General features: G+C 43.1%; 1 protein-coding gene across 1 annotated transcript in view; it reads right to left on the bottom strand.

Moving 5' to 3' along the window:
* Nucleotides 1–24316, bottom strand: part of PHF20 (PHD finger protein 20) — a 134548-nt gene that overhangs the window by 38194 nt on the left and 72038 nt on the right. The window contains exon 11 of the mRNA XM_065891881.1: nucleotides 3976–4254. Coding sequence (XP_065747953.1) covers nucleotides 3976–4254 — 279 coding nt within the window. The remainder of the gene's footprint in view (nucleotides 1–3975; nucleotides 4255–24316) is intronic.

The raw sequence follows: 24316 nt of genomic DNA, 5'->3' as shown, positions 1-24316 counted from the left end.
AAGAATCTAAAGAAGAGTGGATATATGTATATGTATAACTGAGTCACTTTACTGTACAGCAGAAACTAACACAACATTGTAAATCAACTATACTCCAGTAAAAATTTTTTTAAAATACTATACATTATTTCTCAACATATATGCATGTATTTGGGAAAGCATAAAGGGAAAGAAAGGAAAAGCAATTCAGGGGGGTTGTACCTCATCCTAGTGCTTTGTTTCCCTTAAAAAAAAATCTGAAGGAAATATGGCAAAATGTTAACATTTTTAAGTGTAGGTGGGGGTTAGATGCATACACGTTTGCTATATATAATCCTGTGTACTTTTCTATATATTTAAAATATTCCAGAAGTTTTAAAATAAAAGACTAAAGTCACTACAATATTTTTTACCTATCAGATTAGCAAAAATTTTAAATTTGATAATACTGATAAGATTGTAAAGAAACTGGTGTGCATAACCAGTTGGTGGGAGATTACAAACTGGTACAAGCTCTTTGAAGGGTGATTTGGCATCATCTATCAGAAATTTAAATATGCATACCCTTTTCCCAAGCAAATCCCGCCTCCAGGAACTTATCGCATGAATTTATTCATACACAAGAGCAAATTAATCTTCAGGAAGGTTTACTTTGCTTTAGCACTTGGTAAGAGTGAAAAAATGAGTGAATCATAATTTTCTGTAGGAAAATGTTTAAAGTCCAGTACACCCATACAATGAAATAATGGCCACTGTCAAAATGAGGTAGAGCCACATATCTATGCTGACATGAAATGAGGGCCAAGGTATCTTTAATGAAAAAAGCAAGCTGCATATGATACCAACTGTATAAAAAGATATTTTCTATTAGACATATAAGAAATGTGCAGTTTGGATACGCACAGAAAATATCTGAAAAGTTATAAAAGAGTTTGTTAAAAATAGGTATATCTGCAAGGGAGGGAGGGCTACCAGTGGGAGGGAGGCTTTTCCCCTTAGTATTCTTTTGTATGGATTTTACTGCAATCATACGTCACTTTTATATTGGGGGGGGGGCGTGTACAAAAACTACAGATTCTAAACTTAGAGCCACTGAATTGGAATGCTGTAAAGCTGGGTCCAATAAATCTGTTTTGGTTTTTTTGGGTTTTTTTGCGGTACGCGGGCCTCTCACTGTTGTGGCCTCTCCCGTTGCAGAGCATAGGCTCCGGACGCGCAGGCTCAGCGGCCATGGCTCACGGGCCCAGCTGCTCCGCGGCATGTGGGATCTTCCCGGACCGGGGCACGAACCCGCGTCCCCTGCATCGGCAGGCGGACTCTCAACCACTGCGCCACCAGGGAAGCCCAAATCTGTACTTTTAACAAGTCATCCAGTGACTCCCAGGCAGCTGAGTTGGCCACTGCTCCAGGTGAGACCTGGGCCAGGTGACACATGGAGGGGAGGAAAGGATCTCATTGACAGGTCTCTCTCAAGTTCTCAGAAATAAGCTTGCCCCCAGAATGAACCATGTATTCAATGGCAGAGAGATATAAGCTTATCTAAAGGACACAGAATGGCCACCAAAGCCAGTGGGACTGGCCAGTAAGACATTATTAACATCCCTAAGGAATCAGCGGCCCTAATAAAACAAGCACTGCCCAGGCAAGAGGACGCTCCCATCTAACAACTGAGCCTGTCCTTTCTTCTTTGTGCCAGGAATACCCACAACCAAGAGCACCAGGCAGAATGAGACCTAGGTTTCCTTTTTACTCTCCAGAAGGGAGGCATTCGATAAACAGTCGTTGAATGAACAAGTCAATCTATCTTAGCCTGAGGCACTTCTAACTCCAGTGCTCTGCTCCAATGCTCAATAAACAAGGTCTAAGCTAGACAGAGGAGTTTTGATAGCTGTTGGCTTCGTTTTAAATAAATAACTGGCACCTGGCATTAAGCATCATTTACTGCTATCTGATTCAGACCACCCAGCTTTGAGAGATATCCATCCACTGGTGGGTACCTGAGCAGGACTCTGGTGAAGTCACTAAGGTGGAGAGTGCTGCCACGTCCTGCAGCCCACATGGGGAGCCCCTCCTGGGTGACTACTGGCCAGCTGGCCTTCCTCAGGCAGCTCCTTTTAGCTCAATACTTGGGCTCACCAAGTGCACAGCTAGACTGCATACAGCTAGTCTACAGCTAGTAATCGAGCTGCGTGGGCCAATTCTGTGGCCACCAGATATGCAGCTACCAGCACCTGAAATGTGGTTAGTCTGAACTGAAATGTTCCATAAATGTAAAACACATACTGGATTTTTTAAAAATTTATTTTATTTGTTTATTTTTGGCTGCGTTGGGTCTTTGTTGCTGTGGGTGGGCTTTCTCTAGTTGTGGTGAGCAGGGGCTACTCTTCACTGCAGTGCGTGGGCTTCTCATTGTGGTGGCTTCCCTTGTGGAGCAGGGGCTCTAGGCACATGGCCTACAGTAGTTGTGGCATGCGGGCTCAGTAGTTGTGGCTCACGGGTCCTAGAGCACAGGCTCAGTAGTTGTGGCGCACGGGCTTAGTTGCTCTGCAGCATGTGGGATCTTCCCGGGCCAGGGCTTGAACCCCTGTCCCCTGCATTGGCAGGTGGATTCTTAACCACTGTACTACCAGGGAAGTTCCACATACTGGATTTTAAAGGCTTAATACAAGAAAAAGAATACATAATAGCTTATTAAATAGTAATTTCTATGCTGATTACATGCTGAAATAATAGTATTTTGGATATTTTGAGTTAACAAAATTTATTAAAAGAAATTTCAGGGACTTCCCTGGTGGTCCAGTAGTAAAGAATCCACCTGCCAATGCAGGGGACGTGGGTTCGTTCCCTGGTTGGGGAACTAAGATCCCACATGCTGTGGGGCAACTAAGCCCACACGCCACAACCAGAGAGCCCATGTACTGCAACCACTGAGCCTGCGAGCTCCAGAGTCCACACACCACAACTAAAGAGAAGGCTGTGTGCCACAACGAAGATCCTGTGTGCTACAACTAAGACCCAACTCAGCCAAATAAATAAATATTAAAAAAGAAAGAAGTTTCACCTGTTTCTTTTTACATTTTAAAATGTGGCTAGAAGAAAAAGTTACAGGCTGACTCACATTATATTTCTAATGGATAATGCAGCACATATGACTAAGAAACTGCCACTTGACACATTATGTCTTCACAGCCTGGCTAAGAACTGACCTCTCACAGGGTCAGAGATCACCTTAGTCTGCATGGCCCTGACCTGCTGTCTGAAACCCAACTCTGTACTCCCTTGGGAACACTGTCAGATGTCCCAGGAGTTCCATATACCATCTAATGCCTATGTATTTTAACAGAGAAGTTCAAGCCAAAAAATATATAGTGATGTTACAATTTCAGGTAAAACGAAGCTGGGAAGCTTGTAGAATTTACTGGAAACTCATTAATTATTCTGAAACTCCCAAGGAACATGTAATTCTTCAATTTCTGTAAGTTTTAGAATAAAACGTTAACATGAGATTTTATGGTAACCCTTACTACCACCACTGTAGTTTCTATGTAAAATAAACAGTGTTGTCAGAAAATATCTTCGGTTGCAATTATGACAAAATTGGACCCAGAAGGAGAATCCCACATCACCTCTTAGTTCTTCTGTCCTGTTAGCAGGGATGGGATGACTGCACCCATGCTGTTCTGAGCACTGGTTCTCCTGCTGGCTTCTAACAGAGCTCCCTTTCCTTGATTGTTCCCACTCCATACCAAGAGTACCAAGACCTTCAGAGGCTAAGTGACTTTGTCAAGGGTCAACTTGAGCAGCAAGAGGTGGAGGTAAGAATAAGAGTCAGGCATTTCTACTTCCTCCAAGAAGGCTGCAACTCCACAAGGCAATTCCTGAGGATCGCTTGTCATTTTCAATTTAGAGGGATTCAACTGGACCAGACCAACCTAACACCCGCTTTCTGTGTCAGCCCTTCGTGGTACAGATACAACCCAGAACCAAAATGCTTACTTGGGGAACTGGCCGAGACCCGCTTCCTGGTCAGGCTCTCCTGGCTGGCCTTGTCTGAAGCTGAAGAGCCCCTCGTCTGGACATGCCTCTTTCCTGAGTTCTCCTCTGGCTCTGGTGGCTTCTCCATTCCGTGGAAATACTTCATGTGATAGTGCAACAGTTTGGCTTTGCGGAAAAATTTTAAACAATCCACAACCTTGCACCTAAACTTGTGATCTAGGTCGACAGCTGGTGCTTTAGATGTCACAAAATCATCTGTTTTCTTACAAGTATTTGTTACTGAAAAAAAAAAACAAACACAAAGATCCCTCATGCTTATTCGAACTATTACAATACATGCGTTAACACAACACATGGCAACAGAGAGTGAGAGCGCAGCATGCATATGTAGACGGAGACATCAATGACTACTGCTGTTTGAAAGAATGGTGTAACTTCAGGGTAAATAACAGAGACTCAACTGTGATTCATCTTTTGAAAGAAGAGATCAACTTTTTTTTTTCTTTTTTAAAGCAGCCACACAAGTTCTCAGGGTTTCAGAAGAACAAGGGAAAATCCTAAAAAAAAAAAAAAAATCAGGGATCCAACCTAACACTTGTTATTCATAGGTTGAACCAGATTCAGACTTTCTACCATCCCGATACCTTTGTGTAGACAAGACTAGAGAATATTCTGGTGGGATCTCTTTATGAAACTGAAAGGATCTTACAATGGTTTTTGCACAAGGAGAGTAACTATTACAAAGCTTTTAGTATTGCGCTTTTGAGATTTCACTACCGTGTACTCTGATCAAGAAGATTCAGAAAAGAGGAGGAAAAAAAGACAACCAACTGAATGGAGCTGGAAGGCATGTGGAAAACTTGGAGAACTCAATGATCAAATTCAAAGAGACAAAAAAAAGTCTGACACCCTCTCCCCAAACCAAATAAACTGAAGGCAATGGTCTGTCATGAATCAATGACAAAAAGTAATGCTGTCACAAGGAATTCATGAGTGTTAGAAACTCAGTTTATTGAAGACTCCCTTCACAATGCCCTCACCCTAATGAGAGCAATCACCATAAACTCAAATCACTCCTACTCTACAGATTAAGTCACCCAGGAATATCCTGAATGGACAGAACTTTCTTGACTGAATCAAATTTTTCCTAAATGCAATGACACAATTTCCATTAGAAGTGAATAGCATGCTGAACTTTTGGTAAATATTATGATTATTTTTTCAAGTACCATTCCATAATCAGAAGGAATTTAAAAAAATTATTAAGCTCAATCTGAATCATCCTCTACATTTCAAAATCAGCACTAGGGTATGATTATAAAACTGGTAGGCTTGGGACTTCTCTGGTGGCACAGTGGTTAAGAATCCACCTGCCAATGCAGGGGACGTGGGTTCCAGCCCTGGTCTGGGAAGATCCCACATACCGCAGAGCAACTAAGTCTGTGCGCCACAACTACTGAGCCTGCGCTCTAGAGACAATGAGCCACAACTACTGAGCCCCACAAGCCTAGAGCCCGTGCTCCGCAAGAGGAGAAGCCACTGCAATGAGAAGGCTGCACACCACAACGAAGAGTAGCCTCCACTCGCTGCAGTGAGAGAAAGCCTGCATGCAGCAACGAAGATCCAACGCAGCTATACATACATACATACATACATACATACATAAAACTGGTAGGCTTGATAATCTGACAGATTCTGTTACATAGGCATTTAAACAAGTAACAAATTATATACACATACACATCCCAAAGCATAATGCCTTAAATCACTTTCTATCCATGACAAGAGACATAACAAAGAGGTTCAAATCAGATACAGTTAAGAAAAAGTAACATGAAATGAAATGGAATACATACTTCTCACGCAAATAGTTGTACAGGAAAAACAAAAAAGTCAGTGAAGAAATTCAAAATTCAAACCTCCAATACATCCTAAAATTCTTCCTTAAAATACAAACAGTTTCTGTGGAACTTCCTCCCCTTCGGTCTATTAAGTTGAACCATACGAATTTGCCGTTTTTGTAGATTAGATATTGGCCATTTCATATGGTCGAAACTAACAGTTCCCTTTCCATCTGACACTGTTTCAAAAAATCACTGCAGAAAACTCCACTTACCACTGTGTGAAGAAAGCTAAGGTCCGAGGAGGTCAGAGAGCATCAACCCTGCCTACTATCACCTGAAGACCTCAGCAGTCAAGTTCAGCTACAGTAAACTCAGCCATCCTTTGGCTTGTGTTTGAAGCCCTGTTTGTGATCAACTTATTTATAATAGAAAAGAAGAATGCCAAAATACAAATACCTTTGAATTAAAAAAAAAAGTTAAAAATGAGAACTTTGAACCAATTCCATGAAGAATTGCCACTCTTTCTATTGAAAACCTTTGCACCCTTGTGTACACACATGGGCCATTTGCATAAGGCAAAGACAGGGTGGTGGTTAAAAGTGTGGGCTCTGCAGCTGGACAGCCTGGTTCAAATCCTAGCTCCTCTAATTACTCCTCCTGCCTCCTCAGTTTCCTCATGTGCAGAGTGGAGATAGTAATAACAGTAACTACTTCACTGAGGTGTAAGAATTAAATGAATTATGTGCAAAGATTCTAGAAAAACATCTGGCACATAATAAGTGTTCGATAAATATCAGCTCTTATTACTATATAGTTATCATTTTGTTCAATATCCTGGGATAAACTAGAATGGAAAAGAATATTTAGGCGTCGGGAAGCGCCGAGAAAAAGGCCTGTGGGCCACCGGGGGACTCCTATCTTCATGGAGTTAAAGTCTTCCCGTCTGAGAAGCAGGCACCCAATCCCGCGCAGGCCCAGCACGTGGACGCCGTAACTGTGCATTTCGGCTTCCCTCCTGCACCCGAGGAGCCCCTGGCCCTGGAAGGGGCCGGGGCGGGCACACTTGCCGACTCCGGGTGTCATCTCTGCCCAGACTGAGGGGGAACGGGGCCCCCAGGAGAGGGCGCCCGGCTCGGCCTGTCGAGTGCCGGGCAGGCTTCTTAGAGAAGAAACCTTCGAGCTGAGGCCTGAGGGATGAGTAGTAGTTCTTATGCCCCAGGGAGTGACGTGGGGTGGGAGAACCTAAGTCTCGGATTTTAGGAGCTTTGTACGCCACCACACTGAGCTCAGAGGAGTTTGCACCTGCCTTATTGTTGTAGTGACCCTATTGTTAATGGGCTGGAGACTTTAAAGACGTTTCAAGTGTATCCAGGGTGCTGACAAGACAATGAAGACATCTGGATTTGAGAGTATGGCCCCGCGTGTGTAGCAGTCACCTTGACTGGGTGTGTAGGGGGCGGGGATAGGGGGATGACCCTGTGGCCACCATCCTGGCAGGAAGGGTGGGGTCCTGGAGGCTGAGATACCTTGCCTGGCTGGAGAGGAATATCCTGGTAGGAAGCGAATCCCCAGAGTTTGAGATGGGAAGAGAGAGGGCAGAGTCAAGGACAACACTAGTGCCAAGATTAGGTGCCTGGGCTGTAGCTTGAGGGGTTCTGTCAATGAGACTTAGCCTGAGACTACATTGGGTCTTTGTTTTCAGATAATAGTTTTCCTTTTAATAAAGACCAGTAGAAGTTTAAAGAAAGAATATTTAGAAAAGGATGTATATATATTATTTCAAATATAAAATAATCTTGATAAACAGGCTTATGTCATTTATGGAATGTGGCAAGAGACAGATACTGGGTTGGCCAAAAGTTTCGTTCGGTTTTTTCTGTAAGATGGCTCTAGTTGCACTTGTCTTTAACTTCATACGAAACGATTTTGCTAGATTGTATGTGACAGCTGTCATATCAGCATGCATTAAACAAAAAACCTTAACAAAACTGATGAATTTTTGTGTAGCCATTTTTAATACTGAAGATGGAAAAAAAAGCAACATTTTCAGCGTATTATGCTTTATTATTTCAATAAGGGTAAAAACTCAACTAAAACGCAAAAGAAGATTTGTACAGTGTATGGAGAAGGTGTTGTGACTGATCGAACGTGTCAAAAGTGGTTTGCGTGGGGCTTCCCTGGTGGCGCAGTGGTTGAGAGTCCACCTGCCGATGCAGGAGACACGGGTTTGTGCCCCGGTCCGGGAAGATCCCACATGCCATGGAGCGGCTAGGACCATGAGCCATGGCCGCTGAGCCTGCGCGTCCGGAGTCTGTGCTCCGCAACGGGAGAGGCCACAACAGTGAGAGGCCCGCATACCGCAAAAAAAAAAAAGTGGTTTGCGAAGTTTCATGCTAGAGATTTCTCGCTATATGATGCTCCACGGTAAGGCAAACCAGTTGAAATGAGGTTGACAATGATCAAATCTAGACATTAATTGAGAACAATCAATGTTATACCATGAGGGAGATAGCCGAGATACTCAAAAGATCCAAATCAAGCGCTGGAAATCATTTGCACCAGCTTGGTTATGTTCATCGCTTTGATGTTTGGGTTCCACATAAGTTAAGCAAAAAATACCTTCTTGACAGTATTTCTGCATGCGATTCTCTACTTAAATATAATGGAAACGTTTTGTTTTTAAAACAAATTGTGATGGGCAATGAAAAGTGGATACTGTACAACAGCAGCCCCCAACCTTTTTGGCACCAGGGACTGGATTCCTGGAAGACAATTTTTCCACAGACCTGGGGTGGGGGGTGGGGGGTGGGGGGTGATGGTTCAGGCAGTAATGGGGGCAGCAGATAAAGCTTTGCTCGCTTGCCCGCCACTCACCTCCTGATGTGTGGTCCAGTTCCTAACAGGCCTCGGACCAGTACCAGTCTGCGGCCCGGGAATTGGGGCCCCCTACTATACAATAATGGGGAACAGAAGAGACCATGGGGCAAGCAAAATGAACCACCACCAACCACACCAAAGGCCGGTCTTCACCCAAAGAAGGTGATGTGTATATGGTGGGATTGGAAAGGAGTCCCCTATTATGAGTTCCTGCTGGAAAACCAAACGATTAACTACAACAAGTACTGCCCCCAATTAGACAAACTGAAAGCAGCACTCAACGAAAAGCATCCAGAATTAGTCAACAAAAAATGCATAATCTTCCATCAGGATAATGCAAGATCACCTGTTTCTTTGATGACCGGGCAAAAACTTACAGCTTGGCTGGGAAGTTCTGATTCATCCACCATATTCATCAGACACTGCACCTTCAGATTTCCATTATGGTCTTTACAAAATTCTCTTAATGGAAAAATTCCCTGGAAGACTGTAAAAGGTACCTGGAACAGTTCTTTGCTCAAAAAGATAAAAAGTTTGGGGAAGATGGAATTATGAAGTTGCCTGAAAAGTGGCAGAAGGTAGTGGAACATAAGGGTGAGTATGTTGTTCAATAAAGTTCTTGGTGAAAATGAAAAATGTGTCTTTTATTTTTGCTTAAAAACGAAAGGCACTTTTTTGCCAACCCAATATTATAATTATCAACCAGAGTGAAACATTCCTTTGACCAGCCCTCAAAAGCTCTGGCTGGGAGACACATCACTCTGTAAGCATTCAGTTTTGTCTACATCCTACTAGAAATGTGAAATCCAAAACCAACCACAAGATTCCTGGCATGGCCATTCAGTGGGATTACTACCCCCACCTTTCAGGACATCTTACTTTCACTAATTCAGCCTCGCCAAAATTTTTTAAAATATTATATTACGTGGTGCTGGACAGTACACCAAGCTTGATCCACCAAAATCCTGAACTTTGTCCTGTTTGCCTTTTTAAAACACAAGTGCATTTCCATTTCCCCCAAAAGTTTTATCAAATTATACACTGGAAGTTACATTTAACCCTAATAAACTCCATCTTATTATTTTAGTCCAAGAATTTTATAACTCGTTTCTGTAATCCTATGTATTCTTAGGTCTTTACCCAAGCTGTTGATAAAGATCCAGTAGGACAGAGCTGAGGACAGCCTTCAGAACAAGCTTCAGGCTGACACCAATCCATTAATGTACATTCTGGGTAGAGTTACCTGAACTAACTGAACTGCACCTGTGCAGATCACCAATGCACTCATATATCTATCTCCTCCTTGTCCACAGATAGATTTTAAAAGTGATATGGTCAAACTATCTGCTGAAATAAAGATATACCTAGTCTGACAGTGCTATACTAGACCCTCAAAATTCATACGGTGAAACCTAATTCCCAATGTGATGGTATTTGGAGGTGGAGCTTTTGGGAAGTGATTAGGTCATAAAGGCAGTGCTCTCATGAATAAGACTAGCGCCCTTATAAAAGAGACCTCAGAATTCTCCCTTGCCCCGTTCCTCCATGTGAGGTTACTGTGAGAATATAGCTGTTTATGAACTAGGAAGCTGGCCCTCACCAGACACTCAATCTGCTGGCACCTTGATCTTGAACTTCCCAGACTCCAGAACTGTGAGAAATACATTTCTGTTGTTTATAAGCCACCCAGTCTATATGGTATTCTGTTACAGCAGCCCAAATGGATTAAGACAGATAGTCTACCAATCCAGTAAGCCTCTCAAAAGGAAATACGTTTAGTTTCGCAGGATAAAAACTCTTCACCCCCAAAAGCAAAACCCTTGATTCCTCGCAGGTAAGCAGAAAGTGGAAACAGCTGGTCCTCCAAAGGTAAACAAGCTTGGCACTCAAGTGGCCACCTGCCTCAGAGGTGGTACTAGGATCAAAGAGGCTCAGGTAAACAGATAAACTCCCCAAGAGAAAAGACACTACCTGGTGTCACTGTCATGAAGCCCCTGGCCAAACGAAGAGCTCTTTTCAAGATGGCAACGTTAATAAGACAAAATGAGTTGCTGGTTTTTGTCTGAAGGAATAAGAAAGGCTTGAGAATTATGAATCTTCAACCACGGAAGTTCAGGAAGTAATAAGATTCCCCCCATAAACTCAACTCAGTGAAGTATATATATAACTCATTGATATGCAAGCCCTGCTGATTATAAGCCAGTAAATATAACCTACCTTGCAATGTGGAGAAAACACAAGCATCAGGGTGAGACAAGCAGCAAAGAGGGTATAAATTAATTGTGGATAATGGCCTGTGACAAAATCTGATAAATTACACAATTAACTGTAACTTCAGGGACTTCCATGGTGGTCGGGTCCAGTGGTAAACAGTCCATCTTCCAGTGCAGGGAGCACTGGTTCAATCCCTGGTCAGGGAACTAAGATCCCACATGCCGCAGGGCAATTAAGCTTGCGCACCTCAACGAGAGAGCCTGTGTGCCGCAAACTACAGAGCCCACGTGCCCTGGAGCCTGCATGCTGCAACTAGAGAGAAGCCTGCGCACTGCAACAAAGACCTGGCACAGCAAAAAATAAGGAAAATAAATAAATAACATAAATATTTAAAAAAGAAAATAAAACTATAACTTCAGACTCACAAATGAAGAAGTAGATCAAACACCCCAAGACTTAAGTGACTGCTCCTTTTTTCATGAAGGTCTTGCAAGCTGAACCCAACAAATTCTTTAGAGATATGAAAAATTGCATTTTCCAGACTTCACAATTTTATCCTAATTTTCCCATATGGCAGCCAAATAAGCCCTCTGTATGCACAATGAAACCTGCCAGTTCAGCCAGTGCAGGTCTCTGGCACACCTCTCCCACATGCAAACCAAGCCCTGTTCAGCCTTCAAAGGCCACCTACATGTACGATGCTTTTTCCTTGGTCTCTGAGCAAAAAACACTCTATCCTGCCTTCTCTGAATTCCCATAAGTACTCCATGGAAAATAAATCTTGTAGTATCTGTCCCTTTCTACTTGTATTACAGTTAGTTCTGTTCATTCCTTATTCTAAAATATTGAAATGAGGAATGTGCTCCATTCTTTACTCCTACAGTACTCATCTCAGTGTACTACTACTTCAAACAAGAGAGCTAGCCTCTCCAAGACAGTTTCCTTATCATTAAATGGGAATAAAAATACTTATTTCACAAGGCTCCCACATGATTCCACGAGGTATTAGAAGGGAAAGCCTATTACTAACTGCAATAGGTTACTTGAACATTAGCCATCATCTGGGTTGGCACTGACCTCACAGTTGTTTGCTTCCAACAAAGTTATGCATAATCCCAGCCAGGGATCCATGTACCAGGGCACGACCTGACAAAATTTAACATCTAATTGCCCCACTTTATTAATCAAGCACTGAGGTGTTAGCAGTAATTAATAAAAGCACAACAGGAACAGCAAAATGATGCAACCAGTAAAAATGTTTTACTTTTTTTTTTTTTTTTTTGCGGTACGCGGGCCTCTCACTGTTGTGGCCCCTCCTGTTGCGGAGCACAGGCTCCGGACGCGCAGGCTCAGCGGCCATGGCTCACAGGCCCAGCCGCTCTGCGGCATGTGGGATCTTCCCAGACCGGGGCACGAACCCGTGTCCCCTGCATCGGCAAGCGGACTCTCAACCACTGCGCCACCAGGGAAGCCCTGTTTTAAATTTTAAAAGGAAGAATTTTAAAACAGAATATGCATAGCATAACTATGCTAAAGAAAACCCTCAAAACAAAGTTTCAGCAAAAAATTATATATAAGAATAACATATAAAATAGTGTATTTTTTGTTTAGAATAGTAAGAATATAAACAATGGTACCCATTTTGCATTTGAGATTCCAAGGTAAAAAAAATTGATTTTTTTTCCTATTCTTCCATGTTATAATACCCATATTATTTCACAGTAGAAAGAATACAATTATGTTATATATTATATTACACTCCTCCCCAGCATGGTGTTCCTGTGACAAAAGAAATATGGTGATGGAAGCACGGTCAAGCAACCAGGAGAAATGGTTGCCAAAAGGGCCTGCTGAGCCACAGTCTACAAAAATCCCACGTCTCACACGCAGTGTCTATTTCCCAATGGGAGGACAGTTCATTGGAACATACGTCACTGATGGCACCAGCTAAATGACATCATCCACTCTAGGGATACTATGGTCCTTTGTCAACATGAGAGCAGTTACTAGGTGACAAAGGGCAGGAAATATGTAAATAAAATCCTCCAGGGAGTGGGATTTCCCTGGTAGTCCAGTGGTTAAGACTCAGTGCTACCAATGCAGGGGGCCCAGATTCAATCCCTGGTAAGGGAACTAGATCTCACATGCCACAACCAAAGATCCCACATGCCACAACTAAAGACCCAGCACAGCCAAATAAATTAAAAAAAAAAAAAAATCCTCCAGGGAGCCTGGTTCAAAAGCCAGGGGTAATCAAATTATCCTTGGGATAGAGGGTAAACTACTGACACCAATTTACTTTTGTTTTAGAAAGTAGTATGGAAATCAGTATTTGCAAGTAGTTATGGGTATTACCATTTAAATGCTGTGCTCCTCCTCATGTTGAGGATTTTTGTATGGAAGAATTGAGGCAAAGCATAGAGTTCTATCCTAGGCTCCCAGGCTCAAAATCCCAAGTCACCCTCTGCTCTTGCCTCTCCCAAATTACTACTATACCTTGGTATATGAGGGGCAAAATGGTCCACAGAATTTGCATTTGTTTTTAATAATGGCATAACTCTAAGGAATGTTCTCTTTTTTTTTTCTTTTTTTTTGGGGGGGAAGGGTAGAAACAGACTATAAAATGTCTCTTAATAATCCTGCCTCCTGGTATTCATGCCCATGTGTAATCCCCTCTCCTTGAGTGTGGGCAGGACCTATAACTTGCCTCTAATAGAACAGGCAAAGGTGACAGCATGTCACTTTCATAATTATGTTATGTAAGATTGTAACACCCATCATACTAGCAGGCACTCTCCCTTGCGGGCTAGATGCAACAAGCTGCTATGCTGTGACCTACTCTTATCGAGAAGCCCATGTGGCAAGGAACTGAGAGCGCCCACTAAAAAACTGTAGCTCTCGGGACTTCCCTGGTGATGCGGTGGTTAAGAATCTGCCTGCCAATGCAGGAGACATGGGTTCGAGCCCTGATCCAGGAAGATCCCACATGCTGTGGAGCAACTAAGCCCGTGTACCACAACTACTGAGCCTGTGCTCTAGAGCCCGCGAGCTGCAACTACTGAAGCCCGCACACCTAGAGCCCGTGCTCCGCAACAAGAGAAGCCACCACAAAGAGGAGCCCAGGCACTGCAAGGAAGAGTAGCCCCCGCTCACTGCAACTAGAGAAAGCCTGCGCGCAGCAACGAAGACCCAACATAGCCATAAATAAACAGAAAGAAAAGAATGAAAGAAGAGAGGGAGGGAGGGAGGGAGGGAGGAAGAAGGAGTATTTAAAAAAATAATAAAACTGTACCTCTCAGTCTGACAGCCTGCAAGGAACTGAATGCTGCCAACAGCCATGTGAGCCTGGAAGCAGACCCTTCCCCAGTAGATTTTTCAGATGAGAACACAGCCCTGGCCAGCCCCTTGATTTCAGCCTTGCAGAGAACCCTGTTAAGCTGTGCCTAGACTCCTCAACCCACAGAAACTGTGAGAAAATAAATATGTTGTTTTAAGCTACTATATTGGTAGTAATATTGTCACACAGCAATAGATAACACAGAGTAGGATCAGAAGCTCTCTTGTTTTCTATTTGCTGGGGCAATGCTTTATACTTTCCCTTTTATGATAAGCATATATCACCTTTATAATAAAAAAGGTTTTTAAACTATGTTTTCTGAAACTTGGCTTAGAAATAATGCCCTATATAACCCCCCCTTTTATTAAATTTATTTATTTTTGGCTGTGTTGGGTCTTCATTGCTGCACGTGGGCTTTCTCTAGTTGCAGCAAGAGGGGGCTACTCTTTGTTGTGGCGCACGGGCTTCTCATTGCGGTGGCTTCTCTTGTTGTGGAGCACGGGCTCTAGGCATGCGGGCTTCAGTAGTTGTTTTGTATACCCACTGCCAGTACCTCAAAACCTCACAGCTGAATTGACTATGATGATGGTATTCACTCTGGCTGGCAATACTCAGTTTGGAATTCTAAGCCCATGTCAATCTAAGCACCATCTTGCTTTCCAAACTCATCTCCCATTAATTAATCCACAATGAGCCCTCAGCAGCTACTCCAGCCAATTGCTGGCCCCAGCATCTGCTTTATGCTCTCATAGCTTGCACCACTGCTCAGGCTGTGCCCGCTCCCTGCCATTCCTCACTGCCTCAGCCAAGTCTTTACTTCCACTCAGAACCAGCTCACTCCGAATGCAGGAAGGCATCCAGATGGCCCTGGCTCTCAGGGACCACGTGCTATCAACTCCTGGCACAAATGACTATCTACTGCACCCCACCTTTAGCACTGCGGATCTGCTCCTGGATCTGCTGTTTGTCACTTCTCCAGACAGAGAATAAGGATCATCGTCTTGTGTTTCCTCAGCAGTGACCCCTAATACAGTTGGTATTCTTGTCAACAAAGACACCACATTACCCCAGTACTTTAATACTTTTTGACATGTACTTGAAATTCTATAACGAATAAAACTTTTTTCAGGTCTGTGAAGGAACAACTTTCTCAGCTGCAAAGCAACAAAAAGCAACCAAAGAGAAATGTTAAACAGATTTAAATATTCAGTTAGTCCAGTCAAATGTTTAGAATAAAAAAATAACAAAATGGGGCTTCCCTGGTGGTGCAGTGGTTGAGTCCGCCTGCCGATGCAGGGGACACGGATTCGTGCCCCAGTCCAGGAAGATCCCACATGCCGTGGAGCAGCTAGGCCCGTGAGACACGGCCGCTGAGCCTGAGCGTCCAGAGCCTGTGCTCCGCAACGGGAGAGGCCACAACAGTGAGAGACCCGCGTACCGCAAAAAAAAATAAAATAGAAAAAAATAACAAAATGTCCATAAACAGAGGAACAGTTAAATAATTTATGGAAAGTCTGCACTATGTAATCCTAATTATTCATTTAAAAGAATGAAGTAGCTCTGTACTTACTGATACTGATGGATAATCTCAAGATACACTGTTAAATGAAAACAGGAAGTTGCCCAGTACATACTGTATGACCCCATGCATGGTTACAGAGGGGGAAAACATTATTATGAAAATGCATAGAGGGACTTCCCTGGTGGCACAGTGGATAAGGATCCACCTGCCAATGCAGGGGACGTGGGTTCGAGCCCTGGTCCGGGAAGATCCCACGTGGCGCAGAGCAACTAAGCATGGAATCTGGTTGAACATATACAGGAATTTTTTCTATTATTTTTGCAATTTTTTAATAAGTCTTAAATTATTTCAAAATAAAAACGTCTTTAAAATACATCTAAAAAATACTTTGAGGTCACAGAATAGCTAAGTGTGAGGAAAGCAACCCTGCCAAGGCTATCCACACTCAACCCTCACAAAAATCACTGAGCATTTATTCCACAAGATGGCAGAGCTGCCTCAAATGCAAAAGCTGCTCCATATGTAGCTAACGCCCCTCTTCCGCTCTAGACTAGATAGTGTTGCCTTCCCAGCTCTTCCTCCTGCTGCCCAAGAGCCTCCTTCACACTAATCTCTCAGATCATGACTCCACCCCAAGTTAGAAATTCCAAGACTGGCACCAGCTCAGGACAGCAACCTCTAAACAATGACTAAAACAGCAGCATCCTGGCCTCCAGGGGCCTCGCTGGATGTTTCTGAGGATGATCCCGCCCTCCTTCCTGCTTACTTACATAACACATTCCTGGTGAATGAGTTCTCAACAACGCCCCCCCCAACCCAGCAATCTTTCTGGATGTCCTGTACTCACCACTAAGCCCATGTTCCAAAAGAAACACCAGGAAAACCATTCAATTTCCAGATCAACACTTCCTCCCCACCTCAAATTAAAGAATTCCAAAGGCACCACCCTGCCTGGAGTACTGACATCACTTGTCCACACACTGCTCTTCTTAGTAGGCCACCCTAAGCCTCTTATTCAGAGTATACACACTGCTTTTAACAAGTGCCCTCGAGAGCAGCGCGAGTTCTGTGTCACACACTGCGCAACCTCTCTAAAGGCAGGGACTGTGTTCACATCCCTTGATTTATATAGCACCCAGCATCTCATCACATGGCATTAGGTACTCAGTCAGAAGATGGGAGTCAGAATGACCCAGCTATTAGGAAATGTGCTACTCTAACTCTGGCTAAGTTACCCCTTCTTGCCAAGTACTAGGCTCTTCTATAAAACAGGGAGAATTAATAGTGAAAAATTAGAAATACCTTAAATGTCTTTCAGCAGTGGATAGCTAAATAAATTATGGAATACCCACCCAACAAAATAAGTCATGTGTAATCGTGAAAGAACTATGAACTGACATGGAAAAATACTATAAATTTAAATGACAAGCCATTGACTAATATAAGAATATGATTCTAATATTGTGTTGTTTTTTTTTTTTTTAAGAAGATGTTCGGGGTAGGAGTTTATTAATTAATTTATTTATTTTTGCTGCATTGGGTCTTCATTTCTGTGCGAGGGCTTTCTCTAGTTGTGGCAAGCTGGGGCCACTCTTCATCGCGGTGCGTGGGCCTCTCACTATCGCGGTCTCTCTTGTTGCGGAGCACAGGCTCCAGACGCGCAGGCTCAGCAGTTGCGGCTCACGGGCCTAGTTGCTCCGTGGCATGTGGGATCTTCCCAGACCAGGGCTCGAATCCGTGTCCCCTGCATTAGCAGGCAGATTCTCAACCACTGCGCCACCAGGGAAGCCCCCTATTATTGTGTTTTCAAAAAGCTACATGGGGGGCTTCCCTGGGGCACAGTGGTTAAGAATCCACCTGCCAATGCAGAGGACATGGGTTCGATCCCTGGTCTGGGAAGATCCCACATGCCACAGAGCAACTAAGCCCGTGCGCCACAGCTACTGAGCCTGCACTTTAGAGCCCGTGAGCCACAACTACTGAGCCTGCATGCCACAACTACTGAAGCCCGTGTGCCCTAGGGCTCATGTGCCATAACTACTGAACTCGCGTGCTGCAACTACTGAAGCCCACGTGCCTAGAGCCCGTGCTCCACAGCAAGAGAAGCCACCGCAATGAGAAGCCTGCCCACTGCAACGAAGAGTAGCCCCTGCTCGCCACAAGTAGAGAAAGCCTGCACGCAGCAACGAAGACCCAACGCAGCCAAAAATAAAATAAATTTAAAAAAAAAAAATTTATTTAAAAGAAAAGCTGCATGGGTACGTGTATGTTTGCATATGCGCAGAACCACGTGTGGAAGGATGGAAGACCACATATCAAACTGTTCCATGGTTCCTTCAAGAGTGAGAAGAGTAAGGGAGGACTTTTCACCTTTTTTTTTCCTTTTACTTAGTTTTAATTTTTCCTAGCATATATTGGTTTTGAAATATGCAGGGGGAAAAAACCCCAGCAAAACGACTCTTCATATAATAATTTTTAAAAAATAAATTTATTTATTTTTGGCTGCTTTGGGTCTTTGCTGCTGCATGTGGGCTTTCTCTAGTTGCGGTGAGTGGAGGCTACTCTTCGTTGTGGTGCGCAGGCTTCTCATTGTCGTGGCTTCTCTTGTTGCGGAGCACAGGCTCTGGGTGCGAGGGCTTCAGTAGTTGTGGCATGTGGGCTCGGTAGTTGTGGCCCACGGGCTCTTGAGCACAGGATCAGTAGTTGTGGCGCACAGGCTTAGTTGCTCCACAGCATGTGGGATCTTCCCAGGCCAGGGTTCGAACTCATGTCCCCTGCATTGACAGGCGGATTCTTAACCACTGCACCACCAGGGAAGCCCTAATAATTTTTAAATAAGGGTCCTAACTGCCTTTACATCAGAGTAGTTGTGAAAATTCATCAAGAAGTAGTACTTATAAAGAATTAGTATTCCTTAGTGTTCTAATTGTGAAAAATCAAATTTAAATTTTAAAAAGCATCATTAAATAAAACCTTTCATTGCTGTCTCCTTATGACTCAATAGTGATGACCATACTAAGTGCACATAGTCTGTAATGATCTTAAGTTCCTGCCATGTTGTTTTTCAATGAAGAATACTAATGATTAACTGATGTGATTTAACTTTTAATATCTTAGAAAATATTAAAATACCTGTTCACCTTTATTTTCCAAATAGATTCTTTATCTGATCATATATGTTGGAAAAGAATCACTACATCAAAAACTAGGACGTACTTGAAATTTTGTTTGGAAAAAGCTGTCAACATTATGGCAGATCTAGAAATGCTTAAGCTGGACAATGATCAATCAATAATGCTATTCACCACTAGTCAACTGGAAGTATCCAGAACAATCCATTCATTCATTCATTCATTCATTCATTCATGGCTGTGTTAGGTCTTCGTTGCTGTGCGCAGGCTTTCTCCAGTTGTGATGAGCGGGGGCTACTTTTTGTTGCTGTGTGCAGGCTTCTCATTGTCGTGGCTTCTCTTGTTGCGGAGCACGGGCTCTAGGCGTGCAGACTTCAGTATTTGTGGTACTTGGGCTCCGTAATTGTGGCTCGTGGGCTCTAGGCGCGCAGGCTCAGTAGTTGTGGCGCACGGGCTTAGTTGCTCCATGGCATGTGGGATCTTCCCAGACCAGGGCTCGAACCCATGTCTCCTGCGTTGGCAGGTGGATTCTTAACCACTGCACCACCAGAGAAGCCCCAGAACGATCCATTCTTGTAAGTGTCTCTCTGAGGTCAAGGAGATAACTTATTCATCTTTCTGTGTTTTCATTAATGCTTCCAGCTTTCCTCTCACCCCCCTCCAAAGTTTTGGTACCTAAGAAATGCTCAAGCAATTACTGAATGAATGATCTGATGATAAATGTTACCCACTGACTGACTGATGAAATAAGTTTTCCAATGGATCCATTTTGCTCTGGCTGGGAATAAAAGGTATTCAATAAAAGTGTGCTGAGGGATGTCCCTGGTGGTCCAGTGGTTAAGACTCTGCGCTTCCAATACAAGGGGCGCATGTTCGGTCCCTGGTCGGGGAACTAAGATCCTACATGCCGTAACGGCATGGCCAAGAAAATATATATATATATATATATATTTTTTTTTTTTTTTTTTTTGCGGTACGCGGGCCTCTCACTGCTGTGGCCTCTCCCGTTGCGGAGCACAGGCTCCAGACGCGCAGGCTCAGCGGCCATGGCTCATGGGCCTAGCCGCTCCGCGGCATGTGGGATCTTCCCAGACCAGGGAACGAACCCGCGTCCCCCGCATCGGCAGGCGGACTCCTAACCACTGCACCACCAGGGAAGCCCAAGAAAATATTTTAAAAATAATAATAATAAGCGTGCTAAATGAAAGCCCAGAGGTGAGAGTGTACCTGCTGTGCTTACAGGATAGCAAGGAGGCCTGTGGCTGGAGCAGAGACAGCAGGAAGGAGAGAGACTGAGGAAAGATGAAACTGGAGAGGTTACAGGTGGCCAGAAGAAGCAGGGCCACTGCGGGCCAGAGTAAGGACCTGAGGCACTCACTCATGACCAAATACCAACAGTTCTGGGTGGTGGGAAACATGAATGTTAGTTTCATTGTCCTTGTACTTTTCTAGATTTCTCTACAAATTTATGAATATAAAAAAGCAACTTACGAAAAAAGAAAGTGCTGAATGAAGACAAGATCACTTCCATAAATGAGGTAAAAGGTGCCAATGAAATCCGTGGTAGAGTTTGAATAAGGTCCTGATTTTGATAATTGTGGTAACATAAGAGAATGCCCTCATTTTTTAGGAAATATACATCAAAATATTCAGGGGTAAAAGTCTGCAACTTACTGTCAAACAATTCATAAAAAAAATACTTTAAAATGCCTTAAGGCCACAGAACAGCTAAGTAGGAGGGAAGCAACCTTACCAACAGAGATCCAAGTGAACATTTGATGGCTATTTGCCTATCCTGCAAACGAAGCATTTCCAATAGCTCCATAAACAGAAAAGCAACTCAAAGCAACTGACCTCAGTTTGGCAGAAACTTACCTGCTCAGCCTTAACCCACTTCAGGAAGCCTGCAATTAAGTCAGAAAGCACACTTAATAGTCTCAGAAAACACCCTATGATTATGCTGTTGATACTGCTCTGCCTCCATCTCCAAATACCTAAGTGATACTCATCCTTCAAGGCCCTGTGCAAGTTCGATATTCTTCCACCCCTGCCCCCAAACCACCAACCTAAATATCACCTCTCTCCATAGTCAGATCCAAAGAGCATTTAATGAACACTAAGACCAAGAGTGCCCCATTCACTGACAGCAGAGCTCCAAGGCATATAGTAAGGGCTCAACAAGCTAATCCTGAGTTCAACTTCCATGTGGCAGGCACACATTATCACTGTCAGTTATCTCTCCCATAGTTTTAAGTATTTCTCATGACACCACCTTAACTGTCTCTCTTGTAATGCAGGTACCTGCAGTCTTACTCATTCCTCTGGACAGAAAGACCTACAAGAACACTGACCAGATGTCTCATTCATTTCTCTAACCCCCAGAACAATGAATTCTCAGCCAATGTTCAACCACTACATGTCTGACGACAGACCACAGACACTCCCAACTCCCCAAACTACAATGGCTATAGGTCAATGACTCTCCTATTCAAGAAAACATGGAAGAACACAAGTGTCTGAAACCTAAACTATCGTAAGCATTACACTAAACCGGACCACGTTAATTTAAAAATAAATCATTTGCAAGAACTATTATAGGCATTACACTGAAACTAACCTGGTTAATTTACAAGTAAATCATCTATAAACATTTAATAATTGTGACAAATAACTTCCTATTCATTTTATAACTAACAACATAACAATGGGACACTACACCTCGTGGTAGTACCCCATTTCTAACAGGTATTTAGTTAAAAAAAAAAAAAATTAGCTGAATAAGCCTGTACTTCTATTGGGTCTTCTCTCTTGTTCATTCTATGGTTCATGTAGAATATTCACAAATGACACAGCTTAGAAGAGAGTCTGCCACTTAGTAGGTACTTGTTAAATATTCCCTGACTGAAATGAATGAATGGACGGTAGCCCATTTTCCAACAGCCCTGGTTATCTGTGAATGACCAAACAGTCTGGGCCCAGATTTAGAGACTAATCTGAGATTGCAACTTCTAAAGACATCTATTCTAATTTCTGTTTTACAGAATACACAAATGCTTACCCAAGTAGAACAATTTCAACTGCATTCCCCTCTGGCATTTAAGTCATGAAAGCAAATAGCTTAGAGCCTACTCCAGAAGAGAACAGCAATGGGATCCATGCTGCTTTTACTCCTCATAGCTCAAGATCCAGGTAATTGGACCATTACCATTACTATACACTCTCTTGGAAAATGGGCAAGTGCTTCAGTTAGTTGCAGTGGTTTCAAAATTATTCCCCAGAAAATCCTACGTGCAACATAAAGAAGACAACAAAAAATCTTCCTATCATCTTTCCCAAGACTCACCTGTGCCACCCTCACTTTAACTTATTTCCATCTTCTCCACAAACCAGAGATGCAGCTAAATTAACTGACATGAGACAGAAACTGTATGTGTGTGAAAACTTTAAAACAAGCACTGGGATTTAGCCTCTGACCTAGTCCTCTCGCTCATCTCATCTGCTCAGCATATTTCCCAGTGGCGTAGGAACAATTCATTTCCAATTTCAAGGGATGTCTAATGTAACACCACCCTTAAGACAGCATAATGAAGAGCTCAGTCTGCTGAGTTAAGGGACGTGGCTGTTATAGAGAGTTTTCCATGCCAAAACATGGACTACTAAATTCTGAGATTAAATTTCCACCAAACTTGCGCATCAAGTCTAATAATTTCCCCCACAGGAAAGAAAGTAGGCTGAGGAGAGGAGCCCTGCCACTGAGAGGAGGCTCAGCAAGAAAGGAGAGAGCCCTTGTATCCACAAGCTCACATGGCTGAGGCAAAACACTCTGGACCCAGTGGAACAGAAGACCAACATAAAGGCACCGGGGATGAGCCAGGAATGATACTTGAGTACTTTCAGTTTACTATTTTCAAAGAACTGCTCTGCCACTGCATTTATGTTAACTACACAGAATCTGATCAAGACCAAAAAAAAAAAAAAGAAGAAGAAGAAGGGGACTTCCCTGGTGGTGCAGTGGTTAAGAATCTGCCTGCCAATGCAGGGGACAAGGGTTCGATCCCTGGTCTGGGAAGATCCCACATGCCGCGGAACAACTGAGCCCGTGCGCCACAACTACTGAGCCCACATGTTACAACTACTGAAGCCCGAGCACCTAGAGCCCGTGCTCTGCAGCAAGAGAAGCCACCGCAATGAGAAGCCCAAGCACCACAACGAAGAGTAGCCCCTGCTCACCGCAACTAGAGAAAGCCCGCGCACAGCAACGAAGACCCAACACAGCCAAAAATAAATAAATAAATTAATTTTTTTAAAAAAAAGAAGAAAATCTGCCCCTCCAATCTAAATTGAAATTATCCAAACAAAAGTATGCAATTCTGTAGACACATAGTCTTTACAGAAAACTCTTATTAAAAAAATTTTAATGTCATTAACCTTTTAACACTGTAAAATTTTCTATTTATAATTTAAATTACCTTTCTTTTTTTTTTTTGCCACGCGCACAGCTTACAGGATCTTAGTTCCCCAAACAGGGATCGAACCCAGGCCACAGCAGTGAAAGCGCTGAGCCCTAACCACTGGACCAAATTTAAATTACTCTTAATGTTTGAAATTTGCCTTTCCAGAAGAAAGGCAAAGAATTTCAAACCTTATATTTATTATTAAATATATAAATTAGATTTATAACACAAATGAGTATATATGTGTATAGATTTCATGATAGCTTATATTAAGTGAAGTCACAAGTATGTAGTGTCAAAATACAGAATCACTAAATATTCAACTGACTACCTTCTCTCCATTTCAAATAGCCTAATAAGAGATGTGCTACATCCTCTATTCATATAGTTTCATCTACTGGAATACCTAAGCCTCATGTGTTACTCATGGGACAGTGCTATACATCCATCAAGATTCAGCTTAAACGTCATGCCTCCCAGGCAGGCACTAAGTCTGACTGATCTGCCACCACTGATGCTTATTAGCACAGCGCCTATTACTTAGCAGGTCAAGAGGACACTCTAACCGAACTGAGCAAAACAAGATACACAACCAGAGCTTCCACATCCATGTGTGCAGCACTCTTCACACCTTTCAGGCCCTAACTACAGGAAGACAATTTCATTTAACCTCTACTATTTCCCTGAGTCTCTCACAAAAAGCTTGTCTGCACATTATTCTCCAGGAACAATGCATGACCCACAAATCTTCACGAACAATGCATGACCCACAAATCTCCACAAGTTTCTTCATTCTTCCTCTGGGCTCATAAATACCCAGAAAGCTCTACTCTGGGAACTACAGGGCCTATCCTCTCCACACAAGTGAAGGAAGAAAGTTACAGACCACCCAGGTTTATCAAAGGAACACTTCCCAGGTCCAGAACCAAGTCATCAATAGAATTTCATGAGTTTTGATTCCA

Source organism: Phocoena phocoena, chromosome 15, assembly GCF_963924675.1.
Source record: "Phocoena phocoena chromosome 15, mPhoPho1.1, whole genome shotgun sequence".
In the NCBI taxonomy this organism is placed as follows: domain Eukaryota; kingdom Metazoa; phylum Chordata; class Mammalia; order Artiodactyla; family Phocoenidae; genus Phocoena; species Phocoena phocoena.
Note: the sequence above shows the minus strand (reverse complement) of the source record. Positions and strands in the feature narration are given on the sequence as shown.